The sequence below is a fragment of the Eumetopias jubatus genome, unplaced genomic scaffold, assembly GCF_037043125.1.
Source record: "Eumetopias jubatus isolate StellerSeaLion01/CBP00866 unplaced genomic scaffold, mEumJub1_p1.0 scaffold_10, whole genome shotgun sequence".
NCBI lineage: Eukaryota > Metazoa > Chordata > Mammalia > Carnivora > Otariidae > Eumetopias > Eumetopias jubatus.
In genome coordinates this window covers 95,559,325-95,582,700 of record NW_028274816.1, presented here as the reverse complement: position 1 = coordinate 95,582,700, position 23,376 = coordinate 95,559,325, and the positions used below count along the sequence as shown (strand labels likewise).

At 45.2% G+C, this 23,376-nt stretch overlaps 1 protein-coding gene across 6 annotated transcripts in view; it reads right to left on the bottom strand.

The window, feature by feature from the left end:
• The window catches only part of TEX2 (testis expressed 2), a 102,393-nt gene that overhangs the window by 57,777 nt on the left and 21,240 nt on the right, over nucleotides 1-23,376 (bottom strand). For all 6 annotated transcript variants that reach the window (XM_028087475.2, XM_088028189.1, XM_028087478.1 and 3 more), the window contains exon 2: nucleotides 817-2,476. In XM_028087475.2, coding sequence (XP_027943276.1) covers nucleotides 817-2,451 — 1,635 coding nt within the window. In that variant the 5' untranslated portion in view covers nucleotides 2,452-2,476. The remainder of the gene's footprint in view (nucleotides 1-816; nucleotides 2,477-23,376) is intronic.

Here is a 23,376-nt window from a genome sequence, read left to right as displayed (position 1 = left end):
GAAGAAATGAGGAGTTACTGTTCAGTAGGTATGGAGCTTCAGGGGTACAAGGGACAGACAGTAGTGATGAGGGCACAACAATGGGAATGTACTTCATGTACTGAACTGTACACTTTAAAATGGTTAAGATGGTCAATTGTATGTTATTTGCATCTTACCACAATTAAAAAATCATATGTATATATATATAAAATGTGTATATGTGCCAATGACTTACAAACTATATAAGCTACAGCTGTAAGTTTATATCTCGTATATACATACCACCCTAATGAATCATCCCAGCACCCTCAGGGGGGGCCCAAATCCCGAGACTGTTGCACACTGGGGAGTGAGGTCTCTTTCTCCAGCCCCCATCTTATGGTGCACAAAGGAAGGAGGAGTGCCAGCAAGGCCAGTCATGACACCAATTTGCCTTCTCTTCCTCCTTTTCTTCACTGGCATTCCAGGGGCGCTGAACCCTCCTCCAGGGTCTCAAGAATATGCAATCCTAGCAGACTCAGCTATAACAAATCCTCAGCAAGTAGCAAATCCCTGGAAAGTTTAGAGAGAGACTGAAATACGAACTGGATGTAAAGGCTACTCTCTAGCACCCCGGAGACCTTGAAAAACTTGGTGAATTGCTAAACGTGAACTAGAATGAGGTTTCCCAGAGAAGTCTCTTGCTTGGCCGGAGAATGAAGAGATCCCAAAGCCTCAAAAACACTGCTTGTGTGAAAACCCATGGCAATCAACTAAAAAAATGAAGTTGGATCTAAAAATCAGGCTGTATGGGAGAGAGCGCATGCGCTCACCAGCGGCTGCAGAGAGACTTACCTTTAGTATTTCCGGTTCTTTGATATCCAGAGATCTTGTGTTCCAGTGTTGTAGGTTTTTATGTAATCTGTGATATTTATGAGCACTTGGTGGTGTAAAAAACCAAATCATGCAAACCGCAGTCATGAATCCAAGACCAATTCCCAGAAAGAGTCCGCTCACGTAATGGGGGAGGGGGAGGATGAGGTACCCATAGACACACATTATAAAGAAGCCCAGGGTCTTCACTGGTAATTCCGGGTGCTGCACGGCTGAGTGGGCCTCGTCCTCACTGTCAAGAGTTGGACCATCATCCGCCAGCACCTCGGGCTTGAGAGGGATATCCGGGAGTTTATCGACTGTACTCTCTACCTCTGCTTCCAAATCAAAGTCCTCGCTGTACAGTTCGCAGAACTCTTCATCTTCTTTGCTCACTAAGGCAGACAAGGAACACTTCTCAAGAACCAGAGAGCTCGTCTTCAGGCCTGAGTCCTTCAGGCCGCACACCTGGGAGCTTCTCGGCTCCACCTCTCTTGAGGGCTCATCTGAGGCCCTGAGGTGGTCCCTTCTGGGGACACTGGGGTCACTCTCGCAGCCGTCTCCCTCGGAATCACACTCCTCCTCCTTGATGCTGTAGTTGTTATTGCTTTCCAAGTGACCGTTCAGGCTGGAAAGATTGGAGAGCTCTGAAGCACTTGAAGATAAGGCTTTGGGCCTGTGGCTGCCACTTTCTTCCCCTATAATTTTACTAAGGAGCTGAAAAGGCTCATATATGACTTCTGAAAGGCGTCGCTTAGTGTCTTCGATTTTAGCCTCCATCTCGGGCACTTTGAAAAAGGAGCGCGTATCGGAGGGAGAAGTCAGTGGGGAGGAAGGTGCAGTTTTGGAGTCCCCACCTGTGTTGCGTGGCTGTGTGAACTGCTTGAACAGGTGCAAGTTGAGCTTGGAGTCGGGTGGTTTACAGGACGCGGTGTCTGCCTCCTGCCGCGAGGTGTCTGTGGACAGAGACTTGACTAATGTCTTCATCAAGTGCCTGTGCCTCGAGGCGTGGTGGGGTTCTTTTGGCTCAACCTCGGTCGACAGGGACTTCACAAGGCTCATGAAGGGCTTGGTGCTGGACAGGGTAGATGAGGCACTGGAGGAGAGGACAGGAGACTTGGAAGGAGAGGACAGCGGGGAGGAAGAACCGGTTTTCTGCTCAGAAAGGGATGACACACTGGGAGAGCTAGCTAAGGGGACTGACGAAGATGACCCTGGGGACAGAGCCAATGGCACCGTACTTAATACTCGCACTGCCGGAGGAGGGGACTCCAGCAGCTTTACCGTGTTCTTGGAGACAGGCAAAATGGCAGGGGACACGGACAGTCCATCTGCAAGGATGGGCTGGGCGGCAGGGCCAGAGGAGTCATGGCCACCCTGGGGTTCAAGATAGAGGTCTTCCTTGGCTTCGAGCGCTGTTACAATGCTTTGGTCGTCCAGCCCCTCCTCAAGGTACTCCCTGAACTCCTCCTCTTCCTCCTCCTCCTCCTCCCCGGATGCCGAGAAGTGAATGGCGATAGTGTCTCGGGACACGGACCTCTGCACGTGCACTCTGGGGGCTGATGGTTTTGGCATGTCAATGGTTTTCTCGGCATGGCGACCACTCAGACTTGTCATCGCCGGCTTCGCGAGGGCTCAGGCTCTGCGGAAAGAGCAAGGAAACTGGAAGTCAGAGAGCCGTTTCCGCACAGGAGAGGCTATCGTGTGCGCACTGGAGCACAGCTCCCTTCCAAATGGTGATTATGCTTTTACTTGGCAGACGGCCACTGTGGCTCACCTGAGCGGGTTTGATGGTTTAATTTTCACCAGATAAATCCCAGTTAGGCATTCTCTTTTATGAGCACGCTACAAACCAGTATTATAAAGGCCAAACGATCTGTCTGACTTCACAACAGCTGAGTAATTGTTTCCTCCCTCTTAAGTGGCTTGTTTCTACCAGCTATTCTATATTTCAACACTCGAAATACCTGCACAATAGATGTTACCAGCATTACTTCAGAAGTCCAACGGAATAGAATGCAGTAGCCTGGGGATTTTGAGGATCTTGGAACAAAAACTTCACCACTGTTTGCTAGCTATAAAAAGCCAACCCAGGATGATCACTGCTTCCAGTGCTATTTGCCCAGCAATCCTAACAATTATGTGGCTTGCTTCTCCCACCAGGACTCATACTATCTTGCCACAGAGAAGGAGCAGCAAAGTCTCCAAGGGTGGAAAGGGAAATCTCTAGATGAATTGCTATCACCCTGTTGGCTCCTTTATTCCCCAAATGGCAGAGTACTTAGGTAGCCATGAAGACATGGTCATATTCTGGGGCTTCAGGATAAAGGAAACATATTTTAAACTGAACCCAAGATTCAGAGGGCAGGAAAATTAAGTCTCAATGCTGTAACCCATCACCACCAAGAACTCCATTAAGGGCTATGGTGAGAGATGTGGAAGCTATGCTTTCTGCCCTTCTGGAACTCAGCGGCCAGCTGGGGAGAAGACAGACACCTGAAAAGCTGGGCAGCAAAACAGAAGACACCAAGCCAACCCTGTGATATCTAGTACATTACCTCTCTCCCTATTCACTAAAGGCCCATTTACTAGACACCACACACCATGACAGACCCTACAAAATGGAAATTAACACCACAATCTGGAAAGAGACCCTATCAAAGGAGCTAAAACACACTTGAGGAATGAACTTCAGGTGTTCTGAGGAAGCTAAGACCAGTGTGGGAAGCAGGATACCTGCTCAGCCTCTTAAACTGATGGGGAAGGGGCGCCTGGCTGGCTGGGTCAATAGAGCATGTGACTCTTAATCTCAGGGTCATGAGTTCAGGTCCCAGGCTCTAGGCGTGGAGCCTACTTCAAATAAAAAAAAAAAATTAAAATTAAATAATAAATGGATGGGCAGGTTGTGGCAGAAGGGGCATGATTAGAAAGAAGCGAAAAGGTGTAAGATGAGCATGGGCATGATGTGTCCTGCCAAATGGGCCTTTACCTCCAGGAGGGTGGGTGGGTGCTGGGGAGCAGGGGGAGACCAGCAGTACAGGAGCAGCATCCTGGGGAGTGCAAGCGCAGCCTTGGGAGCTGCTGGTATATACGTGCTGGCAGGCAAATAGAGCTTCTGGCACTTGCTCTTTTTCCAGCTGACTCTGTGGGACCTTGAACAAGCCAAAACTTCTCTGGTTCTCAGAATCTTCATCTGTAAAATGGAGGATCACGAGTTCTTTCCAAATCTAAAATCCTACATGTTTATAGATGATTGTACACAACCCAACATAATACACTTATACAAGTAATCTATGAGAGACGATCAACACTACATTGCTTGCTTGTTTCTTTAGTTTGAAGAACTCCTATATTTGAGTCTTCTGTCAAATATTCATGTGCAAAATGCTGGCACCTCATACTACCAACAAGAGAAAAAGTAAACCTTTGGTGGGGGTGTGGGTGGCAAACAGTGATCCTGCGTCACTAGAGCAGAAAATACCCCAATGATGACCAGAACGACCATTCAAGAGCACAGTCACAACATGGACACATCTGAAACTACACATTTTTAGCATCAATAGTTAAGAGAAGTTATATTCATAGCAACTTTCCAACAGAGTTTTGCCCATGCTCACCATGACCCTCAGGCTTTCCTATCCCCAACAGATTCAGGAAAAGAGAATGATCTTTATGGGCAGACAAAGCAATTTAAATCCAGGAGCTGAGGGCAAGTTAAAAAGACACACAGCCTCAGGTCCAGGACAATCCTTCCCGGTTACCTTTAAACCAACAGGTTTGTAAGCTTAGTAAGAAGAAAAATACCAAGTGCAACACGTTTTTCATTTAACTGTCACCTAGTTTTATAAGCGTAATTTAAGAAGAAAATTATAAAGGTAATTTAAAAAGAAAAGTTTGATACTTGATAATTCTCAGTAGGCTGAAAAATAAGCTTCATTTAAATTGCTTTAATAACAGGGCACCTGGGTGGCTCAGTCAGTTAAGCGTCCCATGCCTCAGCTCAGGTCGTGATCTCAGGGTCGTGAGATCAAGCCCTGTGTCGGGCTCCCCACTCAGTGCAGAGTTGGCTTGAGATTCTTTCTCCCTCTCCATCTGCTCCTCCTGCTAGTTCTCTCTCGCTCTCTCAAATAAATAAATACAAATCTTTAAATTGTTTTAATAACATAAAGGATGACCTGTAAGTCTCTGCTGTTCTGAGGCTGCTTCACAGGTAGCGGTGGCTACAAGTTAAAATGACTGCGGGCACAGGGGTAAAGACAGAGCATGATTTGGGGGCTGAACAGTGTGAGTCAGTCCTCTGGGAAGCAAGGCAAGAGTGGAGAGGCCTGTCTATAGTTGAGGGTGGGATGGCCTGGGAATCCGCAGGCAAAGTCCGGTCCAGGCAGCAGCCAAAGGGAGAAAACAGAAAACAGTAGTGTATCCAGGAGCGTGCGGTACAACGAGCAAGCACCTGCCCAGGAAGGACCACCATTGGGGCCTCCTTGCCCAATCTTCCTCCACACAGTCGGGCCCCCTGACTTGCCAGTTGAAGGGGCCTCTGCTCTTCTCTGATCAGACTGTCTCAAGGCCTATGTCAGCCAGTAGGGCCCAAGCTGGACCCCACGGAGAGCTGGGTGCCAGGGAGTCAGCTAAGGGCAGGCAGTCTGGCTTACCATCCAGTGTCTTTCTCCCTCGCATCCGCACTGACCAAAGCCTTGCTCTACTTCACCAGATTCGGGTTTTTTGTAGGCTTATTTTTATGTTTGTGTTTTATCTATTTTACCTGATAAAATGTGATAAAACATTGATAAAACCTGCCCTGTCAGGCCACAGCAGCACTACTACTGTTTAAATAGAAGAAAATCTCAGGGCCCTGTTTGCTCATCTGCAAAATGAGGGGATTAGATTGAAGAAAAGCTGCTTCTAGGACCAAAATTGCTAGATAATTGAACGTGGTGGAACCAGAGTCAATGGTTTGAGTTCTAGACAACCCATCAAGTGGGTCACTGCCTCCTCCCGGGGACTACTGCAAGCTCCCTCCTCTCTGTCCTCCAGTGGCTGGCTGCTGGGGCCAGCAATACTGACCCTCCCACAGTAACAGCCCTGCAGGACAACCAAGGTCAAGAGAAAAGAGCACCTGACTGTTGCCCAGGAAGATAACGTGGTTTGTCCAAGGCCACGGACCTGACCGAGAAGGGGGAAGGGAGGGATAGTTAGACATGGGCTTTTGACACTGATGTCCTGAAGCCTTTTTAACCACAGCAGGCTGCCTCCTCCAGCATGTCATGCACGTGCTTTATGACTGCTTTGTCCTGGACTTGGTACCCACCCCCTGTGCTCCCTCACAGACAGGTCTCCCAGGGACTAAAAGCTCAGTTCTCAGCCACCAGCCTGTGACCAGCTGTGTGGAGAAATTAAGAGTCATCTCATTATCCACCTGACAATCTAGCACCTTAAAAAAGTAACTAGCTCCTGCCCTCTACTCCAACTCAATTATAACCGGACTCCAAACAAGGAGACAACCTTATCAAGCCCTCAGGAACTGAAAGTCCAGAAAAGGAAATTTCCTTCCCAACAGGTCTCCTTCTTCCAAAGCCACCAGCAGATCACAGGACCCTGGGCTTTGACACCGGCTCCTGAGTCCTGCGGGGGGAGGGCCTATAGCTCATGTTGCCACAGAGGAGGATTTCCTGCCAGAGGTGCACGTTTAAGCAAAAGTCTGATTTGGTCACGAGCAAAATGGGCTTAAAGATTAATCACATCCAGCCCCAGAATGGATGGGGGTAGCAGAGGCGTCTGGGAAGGCAAGTTCTATTATCAGGCCCACCATTCTGCTGAAAATAACTAACACTGAATTCGATATTAAAAAGAAAAAAAAAATCTTCTGGAAAGCACTCAAGCTTTTACAACTGGGAAAGGAATGACCAGGCTGAGGCTAGGGCAAACAGGAACCCAGAGAAGAGCTCTAGAAAAGCCACGTTAGCCCTCAAGACATTGAGTGATTCTGGCAAACTGGAACTTTAATTTTAATGATCTCCTGAGCAGAAATCCAAGTTCAGGGCCGGCCGAGGTAGAGCACTAACAGAAGACCCTTCCACAATGAGCTGGAACTCCAAGGGGCTACATCTACTCAGCAACAAGTGAACAAGAGACAAATGGGCCCTCTTAGATTTGAGAACTTTGAGGACATTACACTAAGCGAAGTACGCCAGTCACAAAAAGACAAATACCGAATGATTCCACTTACTTGAGGTATCTCAAGTAGTCAAATTCAAATAAAAAGAACACAGAATGGCAGTTACTGAGGGCTGGGGGAGGGAGAAATGGGGAGTTGTTTAGTGGGTCCACATTTTCAGTTTTATATGATGAAAACGTTCTGGGGATTGGTTGCATAACAATGTGGATATACTTAATTAACTCTACTGGATTGTACACCCAAAAACAGTGAAGGTGGTAAATATTATGCTATGCATATTTTACCATAAATTCAAACTAAAAAATATTTTAAAAAATATTCATTCAAAACTTTACAATGAGGGCGCCTGGGTGGCTCAGATGGTTAAGCGTCTGCCTTCGGCTCGGGTCATGATCCCAGGGTCCTGGGATCGAGTCCCGCATCAGGCTCCCTGCTCCTTGGGAGCCTGCTTCTCCCTCTGCTTCTCTCTCTCTCTCTCTCTCTCTCTCCCCCTCTCTTTCTCTCCTCCTCTGTCTCTCATGAATAAATAAATAAAATCTTTAAAAAAAAAAACTTTACAATGAAATAATAAAATACTTTGAGCTACTTAGCATGCCAATGAAAACAATTCTACTCAAAAAGCTCTCATTGATCTTCAGCCTTTGCCATGTGGTTACATTCTCAGGTAACAAATGTAATTGTATATATGCTCTCATACTTCTTGGAGGTCAAAAAAGAAAGCTATTTAGAGCCCAGTGCTCCCCGAACCTTAGCCTTGGTCAGGTAGGTTTCAGGGAAAAAGGACATTTCAAACTGTTCTGCTGATGGGTCTTTCCTAAGATCCTGACTGCAATTCTCCATTAAAGTTCCTATGCCTTGTAGAGATGGCCATTGCTCTCATTAAGACTGAGAAAGCCTCCTCTCTCTATAAATAAATAAAGGGCGCCTGGGTGGCTCAGTCTGTTAAGTGTCTGACTCTTGATTTTGGCTCAGGTCATGATCTCAGGGTTGTGAGATTGAGCCCCAAATCAGGCTTCGCCGCACTGAGTGTGGAGCCTGTTTAAGATTCTCTCTCTCCCTCTGCCCCTCCCCCTCCTCAGGCACAGGCTTGTGCTCGCTCTCTAAATAAATAAATAAAATAAATAAATAAGACTGAGAAAGCCTCAAAGAAGGGCTTCTCTCCCTAGCATTTATGCTGGATTTTATTCTATCCAGTCCAAAAACAAGGAATAAATCAATGCCTCAGCTCCCATCTAACCTGAACTCATAAAAAACAAAGACCTTACATAGGAAGCCAGGAGCCAACTGCCCTCCCTATCATGAAGTCCATGAGGCTCTCAAACTTAGTACAGTCAAAGTTAGAATATGAAACATCCATGAAATTTATTTTATTTCTAGTCACTCAAAAAGGTTATCATTAATTAGCCATGAAAAACCAATCAACAATAAATCAGACTATATAATGAAAAATGAAAAGCTATTTCAAGATTCAATGTTGGCATTTATTAACTCATATAATAACCTCCCTGAATTCCGGTGTTTTTTTTTGGGGGGGGGGGACTAATTTTCTAATAAAAATTGTCCTTCCTACCTCCAGCTGTCTTTGAAACAATCCAATCCTGGTGTCCTACAGAGCCATAAAAAAGAGAAAAGAGTTCCTTCCAGGTCACTCACTTATCAGCAGTTCATTCACTTGGTCCTCCCACATTGAAACAAATAGTGAGCAGAGCCTGGGTGGCTCAGTCAGTTGAGCGTCCAACTCTGTATTTCAGCTCAGGTCATGACCTCAGGGTCCTGAGATTGAGCCCCACTGGGCTCCATGCTTGGCGGGGAGTCTGCTTGGGATTCTCTCTGTCTCTCCCTCTCCCTGTGCCCCTCCCCCTGCTCACACATACTCACACTCTCTTTCTCTCTAAAATAATAAATAAATAAATAAATAAATAAATAAATAAATAAAACACCAAATAGTGATGTGGCCATTACTATCATTACTATTGGTTTCTAAATCACATACTAGATTAGAGGAAGCACCGGAGGAGGGAAAAAGAAACGGACGGAAGCAAGGAGGGAAGAGAACAATTTTGACTGAAAACTGAACTAATCTCCAGATAAAGAGCGCACAGTAATATAGCAGATCTTAGGAGGCAAGCCTGTCTGGAATATGTCTCATTTCTCAGAAACATCACTAATCCTTCAAGATCATTATTAAAATGCTTTGTTTTTGTAAAATTCCGCCTGTTGGATATTTGCTGCCTCTGAACAAACTTGCACTTGGACGTATGATGTATGAGTGCCACCTGCTAGCATGGGTTGTGTCAGTCAATAGTTTTAATTCAAAAACTTCTCTTAGCAGGGGAAAAGAGGCAAGCTGCATTGTGTGGCAGAGGATGGTTTAATACCTCTTATCTTTCTAAAGGAAGAAGCCTTAAGGCTGCAGAGGAAACAGCTGAATCTGGTCAAACCGGTCATAACAGGAAGGTCTGACTGAGCCCAAAAATTTCAAGTGCCTTCTAGTAGCTGTCTCTTGATTCATTTAAATTCAGTGAAGCGGCTGAGAATTGCCAGCAGCCATTCTAATCTGTTAATACTCCGCCTCGCGAACAAAATCAATATTGACATTACAGATAATGAACTAGCTCTGGCCTTAGTTTCATTTAAAAAAAGAAAAGAGAGGAAAGAAAGTATTTCTGGCACAGACAACCCTCCCAAGGCACCCTATCAGAAACTCAGAATGCCTTTCCCATTAGTTATTAGGTTCCAAGACCCACACCCCAAAAAGTCTCCTCCAACCCACGTCCACCCTCTTCGGCCAATGCATGGACCTTCTTCCTGCCACAAAGAGGGCCCAACTGGGAAGAGGGCCGTATCCGTGGAGGAAAAGGTGTTCAAATGCATCAACACAGTTAGAATTTTGCTCTATAGACTGCTAGCTGGTCCCAATAATGAAATCCAAGTTCAGTTCACAGGAACCCCTTCAAAACCAGGTCACACCTCCAGCACAACTGCACAAGGCCTACGGACATATTGCAGATATGGAGCAGCGCATGGCAAGGCACCTGAGGTGGGAACAGGTCAAACAAGAGGGAGGCTAAACTGCTGGGTTAGCTACAGCTGAGGGCTGTGCTGGGGGGTAGCGGAGGAAGGTTAATATCTGAGTTGTTCAAAGCCTTAAAAGGCTAAGCGTTTGGATCTATATTTAAATCTTAGGAAACAGAACCCCTGTAGGTTCTTCAGAAGTTTGAAACTGGGTGTAGATGTTTTTGCTCAGGTAAATGAATGCCTGGAACCCAGGAGACTGGGGCTGGAAATCTGGAGGAGGGTGAGACGAGAGTTGTTAGTGGCTGCGGTCACCATATATAAACGTGCTTCAACAGTTGATGTTCATGGGGTCAAATGTTAACAACAGGCAAATCTGGGAAAGAGTACATAGTGCTCCTTATTCAGTTTTTATTTTTGCAACCATTTTAAATTTTGAAATAATTTCCAAGTTGAAAAAAACAAAAAAGGCAGTGCTCTTGCCCTTGTTTGGCTTTGGATCTGTTGTCCAGTGTTGCTCCCTCCCACCTCCCTCTGGCTCTACCTGTCAGAATGATCAAGGCCAGCTACGAGTACTAACAGGAGGGAGCCTGAGTTTTACCATAACTTGAACTTTTTTAAACTTGATTTTGAAATATTAGAGGCTTGCAGTAAGTTGCAAAAGCAATACAAAGAAATGCCATATACCTTTCACCAATCATTCTTTAAATTTTATTATTTTTTAAAAGACTTTATTTATTTGAGAGAGAGCATGTGAGAGCAAGACAGAGCAGGAGCAGGGAGAGGGACAGAGGCAGAGGGAGAAGCAGACTCCCCACTGAGCAGGGAGCCCGCTGAGGGGCTTGATCTCAGGACCCCAGGATCATAACCTAAGCCAAAGGCAGATGCTTAACCAAACGAGCCACCCAAGTGCCCCTCATTCCTTAAATTTTAAAGCCAGATCAATCCCAAGAGGTTAAGAAATCAGGTTTTAACTATACACCACTAATTCATCCCTGTAAGAAAAATGCATTCCACGTGAGAGTGAAACTTCCCCTTATAAGAACTTTCTGATAGTCTTTCCTAAGGTCTTAAACGATCAAGTTTAGAAGGTATCATCAATAGGTAATTCCCAATACATCACCAACAGATACATAAACAGGCAATTCACACAGAAGTTCGAATGGCCAATACACAAACAAACAAAAGAAGGTCAACTCACTAAAAACATCAGCTGAGAAACAAATCAGTGAAACAATTTTGGTCCTCAAATGCCATCATTCCATCATTAAAATATAATGCGGAGGGCACCTGGGTGGCTCAGTTGGTTAAGCGACTGCCTTCGGCTCAGGTCATGATCCCCGAGTCCCGGGATCAAGTCCCGCATCGGGCTCCCTGCTCGGCGAGGAGCCTGCTTCTCCCTCTGACCCTCCCCCCTCTCATGTACTCTCTCTCTCTCATTCTCGCTCTCTCAAATAAATCAATAAATCTTTAAAAAAATATATAATGCGGGATGCTGTCAACGGCACATTGAGACAAACCCACTACTGCCCTAATGGTTGGAACATAATTGGTTAAGAACTTTCCAGAAACCAATTTTGCAGTAGGTTCCTCAATAATGTTCATTCCAGGGGCACCTGGGTGGCTCAGTTGGCTAAGCGTCTGACTCTTGGATTTCAGCTCAGGTCATGATCTCAAGGTTGTGAGATCAAGCCTGCAAAGCGCCCATGTGTGCTCTCCAATAAATAAATTAATTAAATCTTAAAAAAAAAGATGTTCATTCCACACATACAGCAGGCAAAAACAGAGGGGGGCCAGCAGCACTAATGTCAGTTTTGCTTTCAGTAATTTTTATTTTCTAGTTTTAGGTATTTCCAAATATTTTCATAATCTGGAAAAAAATTACATGTAAATTCATGTCCATCTTTAAAATAAAATCACGATCTTTGGAATATAAAATTGTACTTGCCCATCCCCCACAGGTTACCCATGAGTAAACTAAGGCACAGAAATATTCATTTTTACAAAATGAGTCACACCATATGTATGCATGCAATCTGTTTTTATACACAAGATTACAGTGAAGTAATCTAGCATATGGGTATCAGGGAGGCCTTTGGCTTCAGTTCCACCAACCTGGGAGGAGTCTGACCCTCGGGCAAATTATTTACACTAACCAAGCCTCTGTTTCTCCATCTGTAAAATGGGAACGGCAAAAGACTTCAGATTAAATAAAACAATTTATGTAAAGCACTGAGCATGCTCTTTGGTACAAAGCAAGCATTCCCTACATGTTAACTGTGCTTTTAAGTATTTCCTCAAGTCAACAGAGATTCTTTTACACATGATTTTAAATAGCTACATAAAATAAATATCCCATAACATAACCCTTTCAACAGGATATTCCTTGGAATTTGTTGCTATTACAAACACTGCTACAATGTGTTATGATTCTGTACATAACCTTTGACTGCCTCTGATTATTTCCTCAGTAAACGAGGTCTTAGAAATGAAATTATAGGGTTACATAGCATCTATACATTTGCACTTTTTTTTTAAACACAGTTTCAAGCTCATTGTAAAAACCTTCCAAAACTGTTCCCCCCGGGGCGCCTGGGTGGCTCAGTCGGTTAAGCGTCTGCCTTCAGCTCAGGTCATGATCCCAGGGTCCTGGGATTGAGTCCCACGAGTCGGGCTCCCGGCTCAGCAGGGAGTCAGCTTCATCCTCTCCCTCTGCCCCTCCACTTGTGTGCTCTCTCTCTCTCTCAGACAAATAAAATCTTAAAAAACAAAAAACTGCTCCCCTCAAATCAACTGCTTGGAATGTATCTTTCCTTAAAAAAAAGAAAAAAAGAAAAAAAGAAAGTATCCTTCCTCCCAGTCCTTTTGTTTGTATTTATAAATACACACAAACACATAAAGCTATTTTTTATCTTTTTTTTTTTTACATCCTGCTTTGCAGTTTGTTTTTCACTTACTATTTCTTTTTTTTTTTTTTTTAAGATTTTATTTATTTATTTGAGACAGCATAAGTCAGGGCGGGGGCAGAGGGAAAGGGAGAAGCAGACTCCCCACTGAGCAGGGAGCCCAATGCGGGGCTTGATCCCAGGACCTCAAGATCATGACCTGAGCTGAAGGCAGACGTGTAACTGACTGAGCCACCCAGGCGCCCCTCACTGTTCCTTGGACTTTTTCGTATGCCTATATAGATAAATTGACAGGTATACATACACACATGCTTTCTCTACATAGTACAGATATATCATCATCCACTTACTCATTCCTTTGATAGAAATTTGACTTTTTTGCATTTTCACTATTAGAAACAATGCTATATTGAAAAGCCTTCTATATAAATCTTGTGTACAGTGCAAGTCTATCTGCAGGATACATTTCTAGAAGTGGAACTGATGGGTCAAAGGAAGTGCATATTTACAATTTTGGAACTATCTTGCGAATTTGCCCGATTTGCTAAACAGTGTATGAAGTGCCCACCCTGAACTTTTGTCAAGACTGAACATTATTTTTAATTTTTGTTCATCTGATCGATGGTAAAAAGGCATCTCAATGCTTCAATAATCATTTCACGTTTTTCCCCATCTGTTTTCCTTCTTCTGTTAACTGGTCATTCATAGTTCTTGCTCAAGGGTTTTTCTTATTCACATTATGAGTCGTGGACAGTTACCATTTTCTCTACTGTCTAATACTGTTCCCCATCTCTGACCTCTCTTTTAATTTTTAGATATACAAAGTTTTAGATTTTGAGGTGTTGAATCTCTCAATCTCTTACTTTATAGTTTCTGGGTTTTACACTTCACAAGGAAGCCTTCCTCATTCCATCAGCTTAAGAGCATTAGTCTCTGAAATCATTGCAGAAAACGAAGACAATGGTATACATAACATGCATATTGTTCTCTGGTCCCCACACAAGGATCAAACTCTTTAGAAAAACTGACAGGAACAATCATTTCTCTGTATTTTTCTAGCTACAATAAACAGGAAAGCATTGGATTTTTTCCCCCTCCAAATCATATTAGTAAACTAGAAAACCTAGCTTACATATCTGAATCCATTAGTATCAACTGACTTCTCAGCTTTTCCATGTGAGGAAAGTATTTCATATTCTTCACAAATCGAGAAAACTCTTTGAGAGAGAGGAAGCGATGGGTGGAGGTAAGAGAAGCCCACTTGAAGAAAGGTTGCCCCAGAGCCCTTGTAGACTTGACAGGTGACCACAAAGACTCAGGGTTGAGAGTACCTTCCAAGTGAAGGACAGACCATGAGAAAAGAGGAGGCGGCAAGAAACCCAAGGCCATGTTCAAGACCTGCAAGGTCAACGAGGTACTGTGTTCCTGGTAGAGGCACACTCCTGGACGGCCAACTGGCCACACTGTGGTTCCCTCTGAAGAGGACTACTTGTCTATAGCCGCCCCCCCCCGCCGCCCCTGTCAGGTAACATTCCCCCAACCTACTCAACCACCATTGTGGATGTGACAGGGAAGGACTTGAGCTGATGGCAGCCCAGTGATATGACCGAGCCCAACAGTTCCACCCAAGTGTGAGATTTTGATAATTGTTCAGTTGGTAGTAGAATCAGCCACTGAAAATTCATACCGAGTGAAGCCATGAGGCAGCAGGGCCAGGAGCTCCGAGAGGGACCAAGACCCTCAAGTGACAGTGATGAAGCTCATCCACTTCACCTCCCTGACCATGGGTCCTTTCACTGTAAACTGAGGGGACCCTCCTCGTCTTCAAGAAGTTTTCCAGAAAGCTCTAAATTCTGTACGTCTATGGTTCTATGATTCAATGTTCATGGAACAAAACCTGCTTAGAGTTCCTACATTTTCATTTTGCCCAGAGAAATTCTTGGCAATTGCTCAAGTCAAGCAAAGGGAACCAGAATACACTTAAAATGATTAATGTGCCTAAGGCAATGAAGCCAAAATATTTTTCTAATAATATTGAAACAGTTCATCTCACATTAACAAATACTTCTAGACCCTGTCTTACTTAGCTCAGCTGTAGAAACATCCCTCACTTCTGGTCATAGGTGGAGAGTCTGCCAAGTCTACTAAGAATGAGATGCAGATAACCAGCATTTGCATGTGCTGTGGCAACAAAGCTTTACCCTCTTGTGGATTCAAACTATACCTCCTCCAGGTTCCCACCTATGCTTACAGGGACACAATCCCATACCCTCTCACAAAAGATGATCCCCCCTCCTCCTCTGCCTGGTTTTTTTTTTTTTTTTAATGGGGCAAGAGAGCAAGGTAAGAGAGGGGCTGGCCTAGTTTTTCAGATGAAACCACCATCTGTACCACCCTCTCTAAATCATTAACACTGCTATTTACTGCCTGTGAGACACCCCCACCCCCAGGCCTGCAAGTCACTCCCACTGCCAGGGGTCTCCGTCCCAGCTAGGGAGGGTGTGCGGGGAGAGGGCTGGGTAGGGGTTGCTCCAGACCCCAGTCAGGAGGTGACTACAGCATGCCCACCTGACCTAGGACACTGCTGTTTCCAGGAAATTCCTGAAATAGCTCATTGATTTTCTGGTCAGATCCCCCACTGGTGTGATTCCAGGCCTTGTCTCTCATCCAGGCCTCCAATTTTGTCTCCCTCTTTTCTCCCACTAAGCAGATGGCCTTGCCCCTAATTCACTGGGAAGGTGGTAGGAGTTGCCATCTTGTCTCCCATACCCAACTATATACACAAATCCATCCCTTGACTAGAAATTCTAGCTGTTCCTCTCTAATCTACACCCACACACAGATCCTATCCAGGTCTAAAGAGGCCTAATTTTAAACCAAATGGACCCATCTGTCCCCTCACTCCTGTCCACCCAACCGGACCCCACACTAACTCCCTCTCATCCACTCCTCCATCAGGGGGCCACTGATCTTCCAACCACCAAGGTTCCAACCCCCACGGGTCACCTCTGATGTTCTCCTCTTCTTTATCCTCCAAACCTCTTTTGTTCCCCAAGTCCTGTTGACTGAGTTCTTCTTTCGTCACCTCATAGCTCAACATCTCTTTCTGGTATCATCCCTCGTCCCCAGCCTCCAGCCCACATGGCATTCTGCAGCCAGGCTAGCCTTCTTAAAACACTACTCTCATCATGTCCCTCTTCTGCTCAAAAACCTATCTTTTGTCTCATCTAATCTCTTTGGCTTTTAGGGTCCAACATAACCCAGGCCCCTTTATCTACTCAACCTTACTTTCAGTTACTCTCCAACGTTTTCCCAACATTCTGGCTGGGTCTGATGAGCCACTGGTTCATGTGAAAACCATCCTCCTTCCCACCTCCATGCATGCAGCTCCCTCTATTGGAAATGCCTTCCCCTCTTGCCTCTGCCTCGTCAAGTGTAATATCCTCCACGAAGTTAGTGATCCTTGAACTGAACCCCAGGCCTTCCTCCTAGACAACTCTGGCCTCTCAGCTGACCTCCTACAACATTTATGCCACACAAGTAATCATAGAAAGTGAGTTCTCACCCAAGATTAGACTGAGTCTCAAAAGTTCATCAGTAAGTCAATTGTTTGAAATTCAAAATCCATTTAACCTGAAGGAAAATACATGGGAAATAGGTTCCTGGGCCCACAAATCTTATGCAATCCACAATGTCAGTGTGCTACGGATGCACCTTTCCAACCACACAGAGCATAAAACAAAACCACATTCTGAATTCAGATAATGCCAGGACCCTAGAACTAGGGCCCCCTGTCCACACTCCAGAAAAAGACAATTCTAGAGAATAGGAAGCCCAAGGCCCAGAGTGTAAACCCAGACACTTCTCACCCACCTGCCCCAACCAGACTTCTACAGTCTGAACTCCAATTTCCAATCCAGCCCAAGGACATGAGTCTGTTTTAATTCATGCGTAAAATTTTCTCATTCAACAGAAGCAAGACCCTGGAAAAACAGAGGAATCGGACCTGCCTGCCCCCAGACACATAAGGGCCGGGCGGCAGTCAGAGGAAACGCTTCTTCTTGGGCCCCCTCCAGGAAGCGGGAGAATCGCTTCGATGACTTCTAAGCATCGCCATGGCAAAAGGCATCAGGGAGAACATGGGAACATTTTTAATATGTCCGGAGGACAGAACAGGGCACAAAGATAACTTCTAATTAGGAACGTGGTGGCCACTCATCAGTGGGGATTAGGTTCTAAGGTCAAGGCAAAAAGCTACCAATAGCCAAGATTACCCCACAAAGTACTGTATAAACGCTTCAGGTGACCTCATGCGGTCATTGTTGTGCCCAGGCAAGTTTGAGAAACCTCAAGGCCAACTACAGGATGGAACGAAAGAAAAGCCTGTGGGCTGGCTTTTCACCCCGCTCTGCCCCAAGAAGGACTAACAAAGGTCTGATGCTGACAGGAGGTTCCCGGGGCTCCTGCTCGCCTGCATTTGCTCCATCTTATTTTAATATCAAGCCTCTGCGACTTCAATGCAGACAACAGATGTATTTGTTGTGAGGAGGAAGGTGGAAGGTGGTGAGTTTTCTGAAGTCAGAGAAACCTGGTTAAGAATTCAAATGCTGGCGTTAAACTGACCCAGCTTCAGATCCCAGCTGCACCGCTGACCAGCGTGGGACTCTGGACAAATTATCGCCAAAGGCCTCTTTCTCCTCATTCTACAAATCAAATAGAGATGACAGTGCCCACCTCAGAAAGGCTGCTGGGAAAATGAAGAAACAACATTTGGCATATGTAAATTATTATTATCAGCATTTGCAGCAGGCAAGAGCACATCTTTTTTATCCATGCAGACTGGAGTTGACCCCGCCTGGCCACGTTCTCAAGGATCAAACAGCCTGTCCCTGGCTTCTCTAACCACCCAAACTAGACTGTCCAGCCTGTCTGGCTTCAGGTTTAGCTCAGGCAGCTGTGACCATTAAGAATTACAAACACAGGGGCAAAGCAGAAATACGGAAAGGTCTATACATTGTAGCACAACATGAAAAAGTGGAACTTGGGAGGGTGTGCATGAAAAAAAAAAAAAAGAAAGCACAGCCAACCGGATCCTCGGAAGCTACAGAGACTAAAGATTAACAGCTGGTGCTTTACTGTGAGTTGTCTTTTTTGCTTTTACTGCAGAGCTGGTTAAAAGGATCACTTTTAAAATGAAGGCACTGGGGGCACCTCGGGTGGCTCAGCTGGTCGGGTGTCCGACTCTTGATTTCGGCTCAGGGTCGTGGTCTCAGGATCAAACCCAGCATCAGGCACTTCACTCAGCAGGGAATCTGCTGGAGAATCCCTCTCCCTCTCCCTCTGCGCCTCCGCTCCCCACACTTGTGTGCATGCTCTCTCTCTTTCTAAAATAAATAAATCTTTTAAAAAATAAAATAAAGGCACTGAATGAGATCTGCAGTTCCACCAACCTCTTTTTTTTCTCTCCCTTCCCCACTTGGTCACTTGTTTTTGCCAAAATTCTAACAAACGATGTTGAATAGTAGTTGAATAGTAATTGGTTAATTCTGTTTACTATTTTTGCATTTCAATGCTGATCCAAATTTTAACCAATAGTCTAATTCATAAAGAATTTTAATTTTGTTTATTTATTTGAGAGAGCGTGTGTGTGCGAGAAAGAGAGAGAGAGAGCGCACGCGCACGGGAGATGGGGAGGGGGCAGAAGGAGAGGGAGAAGCAGACTCTCCACTGAGCAGGGAGCCCGATGTAGGACTCGATCCCAGGACTCTGGGATCATGACCTGAGTCAAAGGCAGATGCTTAACTGACTGAGCTATGCAGGTGCCCTATAAAGGGTTTTAAATAATATTATGAAAGCAAATCACTGCCACAGGTGTAATGATGATAAACATTGCTAAGCAAACAAGAAACAATCAGTTGCTTAACTTTGATAGTCAAGGTCAACCTCATTCTAAAGGCAGTAAGAACATTCAGTTTGGGGAATGATACCAGCTCTAATAACAATGTCTAGAGTTAGACCAATCCTGTCTCAGAAGTTCTTAAGTAATCCACAGCCAATCAGAACCTGGAATCAGCATGAAACCATACAGACTTGCAATTCCAAACAGAAGAAAAGAAACTTGATAACTTGAGTAGCTTTTGTGTCCTTATCCTGGGTAAATGCATAATTTTTATTAAGCCTTTTGAAATACTGAAAATGGCCCCCTGGCTTCCATGGGTTCCTTTGTAGATCTCAGGTTGGAAACACCAGCCTAGATCAGCAACACCCGGCAGACTGCAGTGAGACAGCTGATCAGCCAGCTCTGAGCACCTTCTCCCTAGTAATCAAAGGGCAAGTGCATTTTGGGATTGGGCGGAGGGGAGGTGTACCAGAAAATCCGAGGAAATGTACTCATGCAGATGAGACAGCCACCCCTCCCCATCTCAGGACCTGTCATAATTGAGAAGGGGGGATTTAGAAGGCAAAAAATTCCCCAGTAATCACAGCCTACGTATGTGCACACACATGCCCCAATACCTACCACGGAATTGAGGCTCACTGGTCTAAATCAACTTGGAATATCAGGAACGCAGTATACTTACTTACTAACTTACACACATGGGAAAATGTGATGAAATCATGAGATCACCAGGAACTCAGCTGGCGATACAGTGTCAGTTATTCCTCGGCATCAGTAACTAGTAACTAGTTAATCCAGTCTACATCTTCGTTAGAAGGCACTACCTTAGAGGCAACTCTTTTGTAAGAGGTGACCGCTCTGAACCTACATTAAAAAGGTGGAGGGGGCAGGCCCACCTCCATCAAGGTTAATCAGTAAACTACTTCAGATATTTCAGATGAAGAATCAGAGGTGGGCCCCTGCTTCCATGGGCACAGGACATAACTGGATTGCATTCTGCTCTTGATCTTTGATACCCTCGACTGCACCGTTTGCCCCTTGAGTTGTGACCTCATCTCCTGGGGCTGGTCCTATCCCCCCGCAAGCCTGGACCCTCGGTATAGAATTGACCCCAGCCAGGGCCTCCACAGCTGCCCATTTCTGAAGGTCTGTTTCATCACTGTCTCAAGGCCCAAAGCAGGACAGAAGGCAGAAATGAAGGGCAAGTGAAATAAACAAACTAGGATGCACAAAGTAACAAGAGAAAAAGCTATTTCTTGGTAGATCAAGGGAAAATATGCACAAGGATCATTTCATAACCAGAAATACGAGTACACAGCTTGGAACCAAACTGCCTAATCTAATTCTGGAGGCAATATAAACCTGACAGCTGTTATGGGGCTCCATTTGACGTTTCAAAGGAGTGAACGCTGTTAAGTTGTGATCTTGATGTTCTTCCGTTCATAGGTCCAGCAACTGCCTAAGAGCAGCGTCCTGCCCTTTCCGGATGATCAGTGCTCAGTTTGTTGTTGGGCTTTGTTTTCCAGCTCATGTGGGTCCTCAGAGAGTACTCTCTGCCAAAGCAAAATGCCAAAACAGGAGCAGAATTTTCTGGCTATCCACGTGTGATTAAGGATACCATAAAATCCCACCGAGATAACTCAACACCCAAAAGCACAGCCCGGGACAGCTGAGGCTAACTGCGAAGAGCCCCAGCTCAGGAGCAGCCTCGCTGGGGCCACAGTTCCTGATCTGTCAAATGAGGGGCGTGATGGCGAAAACTCACCCCTCAAATTGCTGGGAGAAAGAATAAATGGGACAGCACTTCATAAACTGTGAAGTTTGGGCACCACCAGCATGAGAAATGTTATCATTAACCACGATGCTCTCTCCCCATGGACAGGATGAAGTATACCAAGGGGTATTATTACTTGTTCTCAAAAGACCTTGTTTGGCAGTTATTCTATTTAAATAAAGATGTATCATGGTCATCTTCAGAAAATACAAGTTTTTTTCCTTCAAAAACTTTATGACAGCCATTTAAATTTCCATGGTAAAGAATACCATTTATGTACTGAGCAGTACATGTCCCTGTCACCTAAAGCGGCAGGAATTATTTTTCAGAGGAAAGGAGGGCCGAGGCCCATAGAGATCCAAGTCAGACACGATCTGGACTTGTGAGGTTGTATCACAGAGGGATTCTGATAACTCTTATACATGCCAGGCCTCAGGACCTTACCAACAAGATCTCATTGAAGCCTAATGACTCAGTGAGGTAGGAGCTATTATTATTCCCACATTTTGCAGATGAGGAAAAAGGATGAAAGTGTTCTGGGCAACCTACCAAGGCAACAAAACCACTGACTAGCAGAGCTAGGGCTCACGCTCCAAGGCCATGCTCTACACCCCTACTAACTGCCTCATTCAGGTATTTCCAAGGACAAATCAATCCATGGACAACAGAAGCTCTCTACAGGTGCTCTGTGCTTCAAGAAAGACTTCCAGCCATTCAGCATTTACTGAGCACTGGCTGCATGCCAAGCCCATCACTGAAAGACAAAGACCTTCACACTGTCTGGGGGGGAGGACCAGTTCCAGGGTGGACCCTGAGTCTAAAGACAACTCAGGAAAGCAATGAAAAGTACTTTTTAAAAAGTCCCAGTAATTCACAGAACCGGCTGTAAAATGCTTTATTCTTCACTCTATTGTTACAGGCCCCACAAAGCCTGCTTGGGATAATAATCAACCTATTAAGGAAATACGTTCCACGTTGGGAAGACCTTCTTATAGTAAACCACAGTTTACAGCAAAAAGAAATCCAGGTGGCCCGTATCAGCCCTCAGCACTACCTGTTCTACCCACCCCCCTATATCATTGCTGTATATAAGTGTTCTACTGTATGTACGAAAATCGTAAGAAAACCCTAAAAATACTGCACATCCCTTTTTGTGTGCTATGGGCACATATTTCCATCTTAGGGAAGTTGGTCACAATTAGCTGGGAATTCAGTGAGACAGTGAGAGGTGGCATCAGATGAGGCTGTTGTTTGTAGCAAATGTTCCACCCACATTATTGATTACCTGGTGACTTTACTGATGTCTCTGCCTTCCCTTTTATACTAACCATCTCTGGCAGTTGCTACCACAGATTTTCCCTATGTAAACCACTCCATGAAGTGTTCATCTAAATGTCTCAAGGTACTACCATACAGAAACTGACTTCAAAAACAACACCTAAAGACATACTCCTTTTCCTCTCTATTATGTATATAAAACAAGCAGTTGGAGTTGATCGTAGATCTAAGGCTCTCTTGATTTCACAATTTATGCACTGGTACAGGTTTGTTTGCACAAACATTTTAATCTCAGCCAAACCTTTCTAGTTGGACACGTGGAATTTAAGCTCTGAGAGCAGAGACACGTTTTTGCATTCAGTACTTGCCATTTGCGTCCTGCCTTACAATGCACAAAGCAGCACAGTATTGGAACAGCCCTCAGGGAGCTTAGAGAAGGACAGGGGGCAGAGACCATCAAATAATCAATGCAAGAGCTATGAAGGAACATGAAGGGTGCCAAGAGAGTATAGCCAGTGGGGAGACCCAATCAGTTTGAGGACTGGTCATGGAAGCAAGCGGGAACTGGGCTCACATTTCAAGGATGAGTCAGAGTTGGCTAGGATGGTAGTGTGGGCAGTCCACAAGGGAGAATGGCATGAGCAAGGGACCTGAGGCAGGAGCACAGCCTAACGGAGGGACCCAAAGAAAGACCCTTGAATGTGGGTTTAGTGTACACAGCATGAGGCTGGAAAAGTGGGCAAGGACCAAGTCATATAGGACTTTGAAGGCCACACTGAGGAACAGGTTTTATCCCAAGAGCAATGAGGAACAACTGAAGGGTTATCATATGTGGTCTAGAGGCAATATGCAGGTGATCAGATGGACATTCTGAAAAGCTTACTCTGGGTACAGTGTGAAAGCAGACCGGGAGGGGCCAAGAAAGGACTCAGAATGGTCAGTTACACTCTTACATTTTAGGTGAGAGGTGACCGTAGCTCGGACAAGGGAGGTGGCTGTGAAGATGAAAGACACTGAGAGACAGAAGATGAAATGCGTCGGACTTGTGGGTGGCATAGGGAACGAGGAAGAAGGTACTTTTAAGGACAAGCCTTAGGCTTACAAGACAGTAGTCAGCGATCCCATTTATCAAGTCCGGGAATAAGAGGAGGATCAGTTTAGGGGGAACATAGTAGGTTCAGTTTGGGACATCGTTGAGTCTGACACTTGGTGGCCTCCATGGGTGGATGTCAGATTCAATAACTGATACTATTAAACATCCACCAGGAAGGGAGACAAATGGTTCCTCACAAATAATGGAAAACCAGGGGCACCTGGGTGGCTCAGTCAATGAAGCATCCAATTCTTGATTTCAGCTCAGGTCACGATCTCAGGGTCCTGGGATTGAGCCCGGCGTCCAACTCTGTGCTCAGTGGTGAGTCTGCCTGAGGATTCTCTCCCTCTCCCCCTCACTTTGCACCTCCCCCCACTCCTGCACATGTGCTCCCCCCTTCTC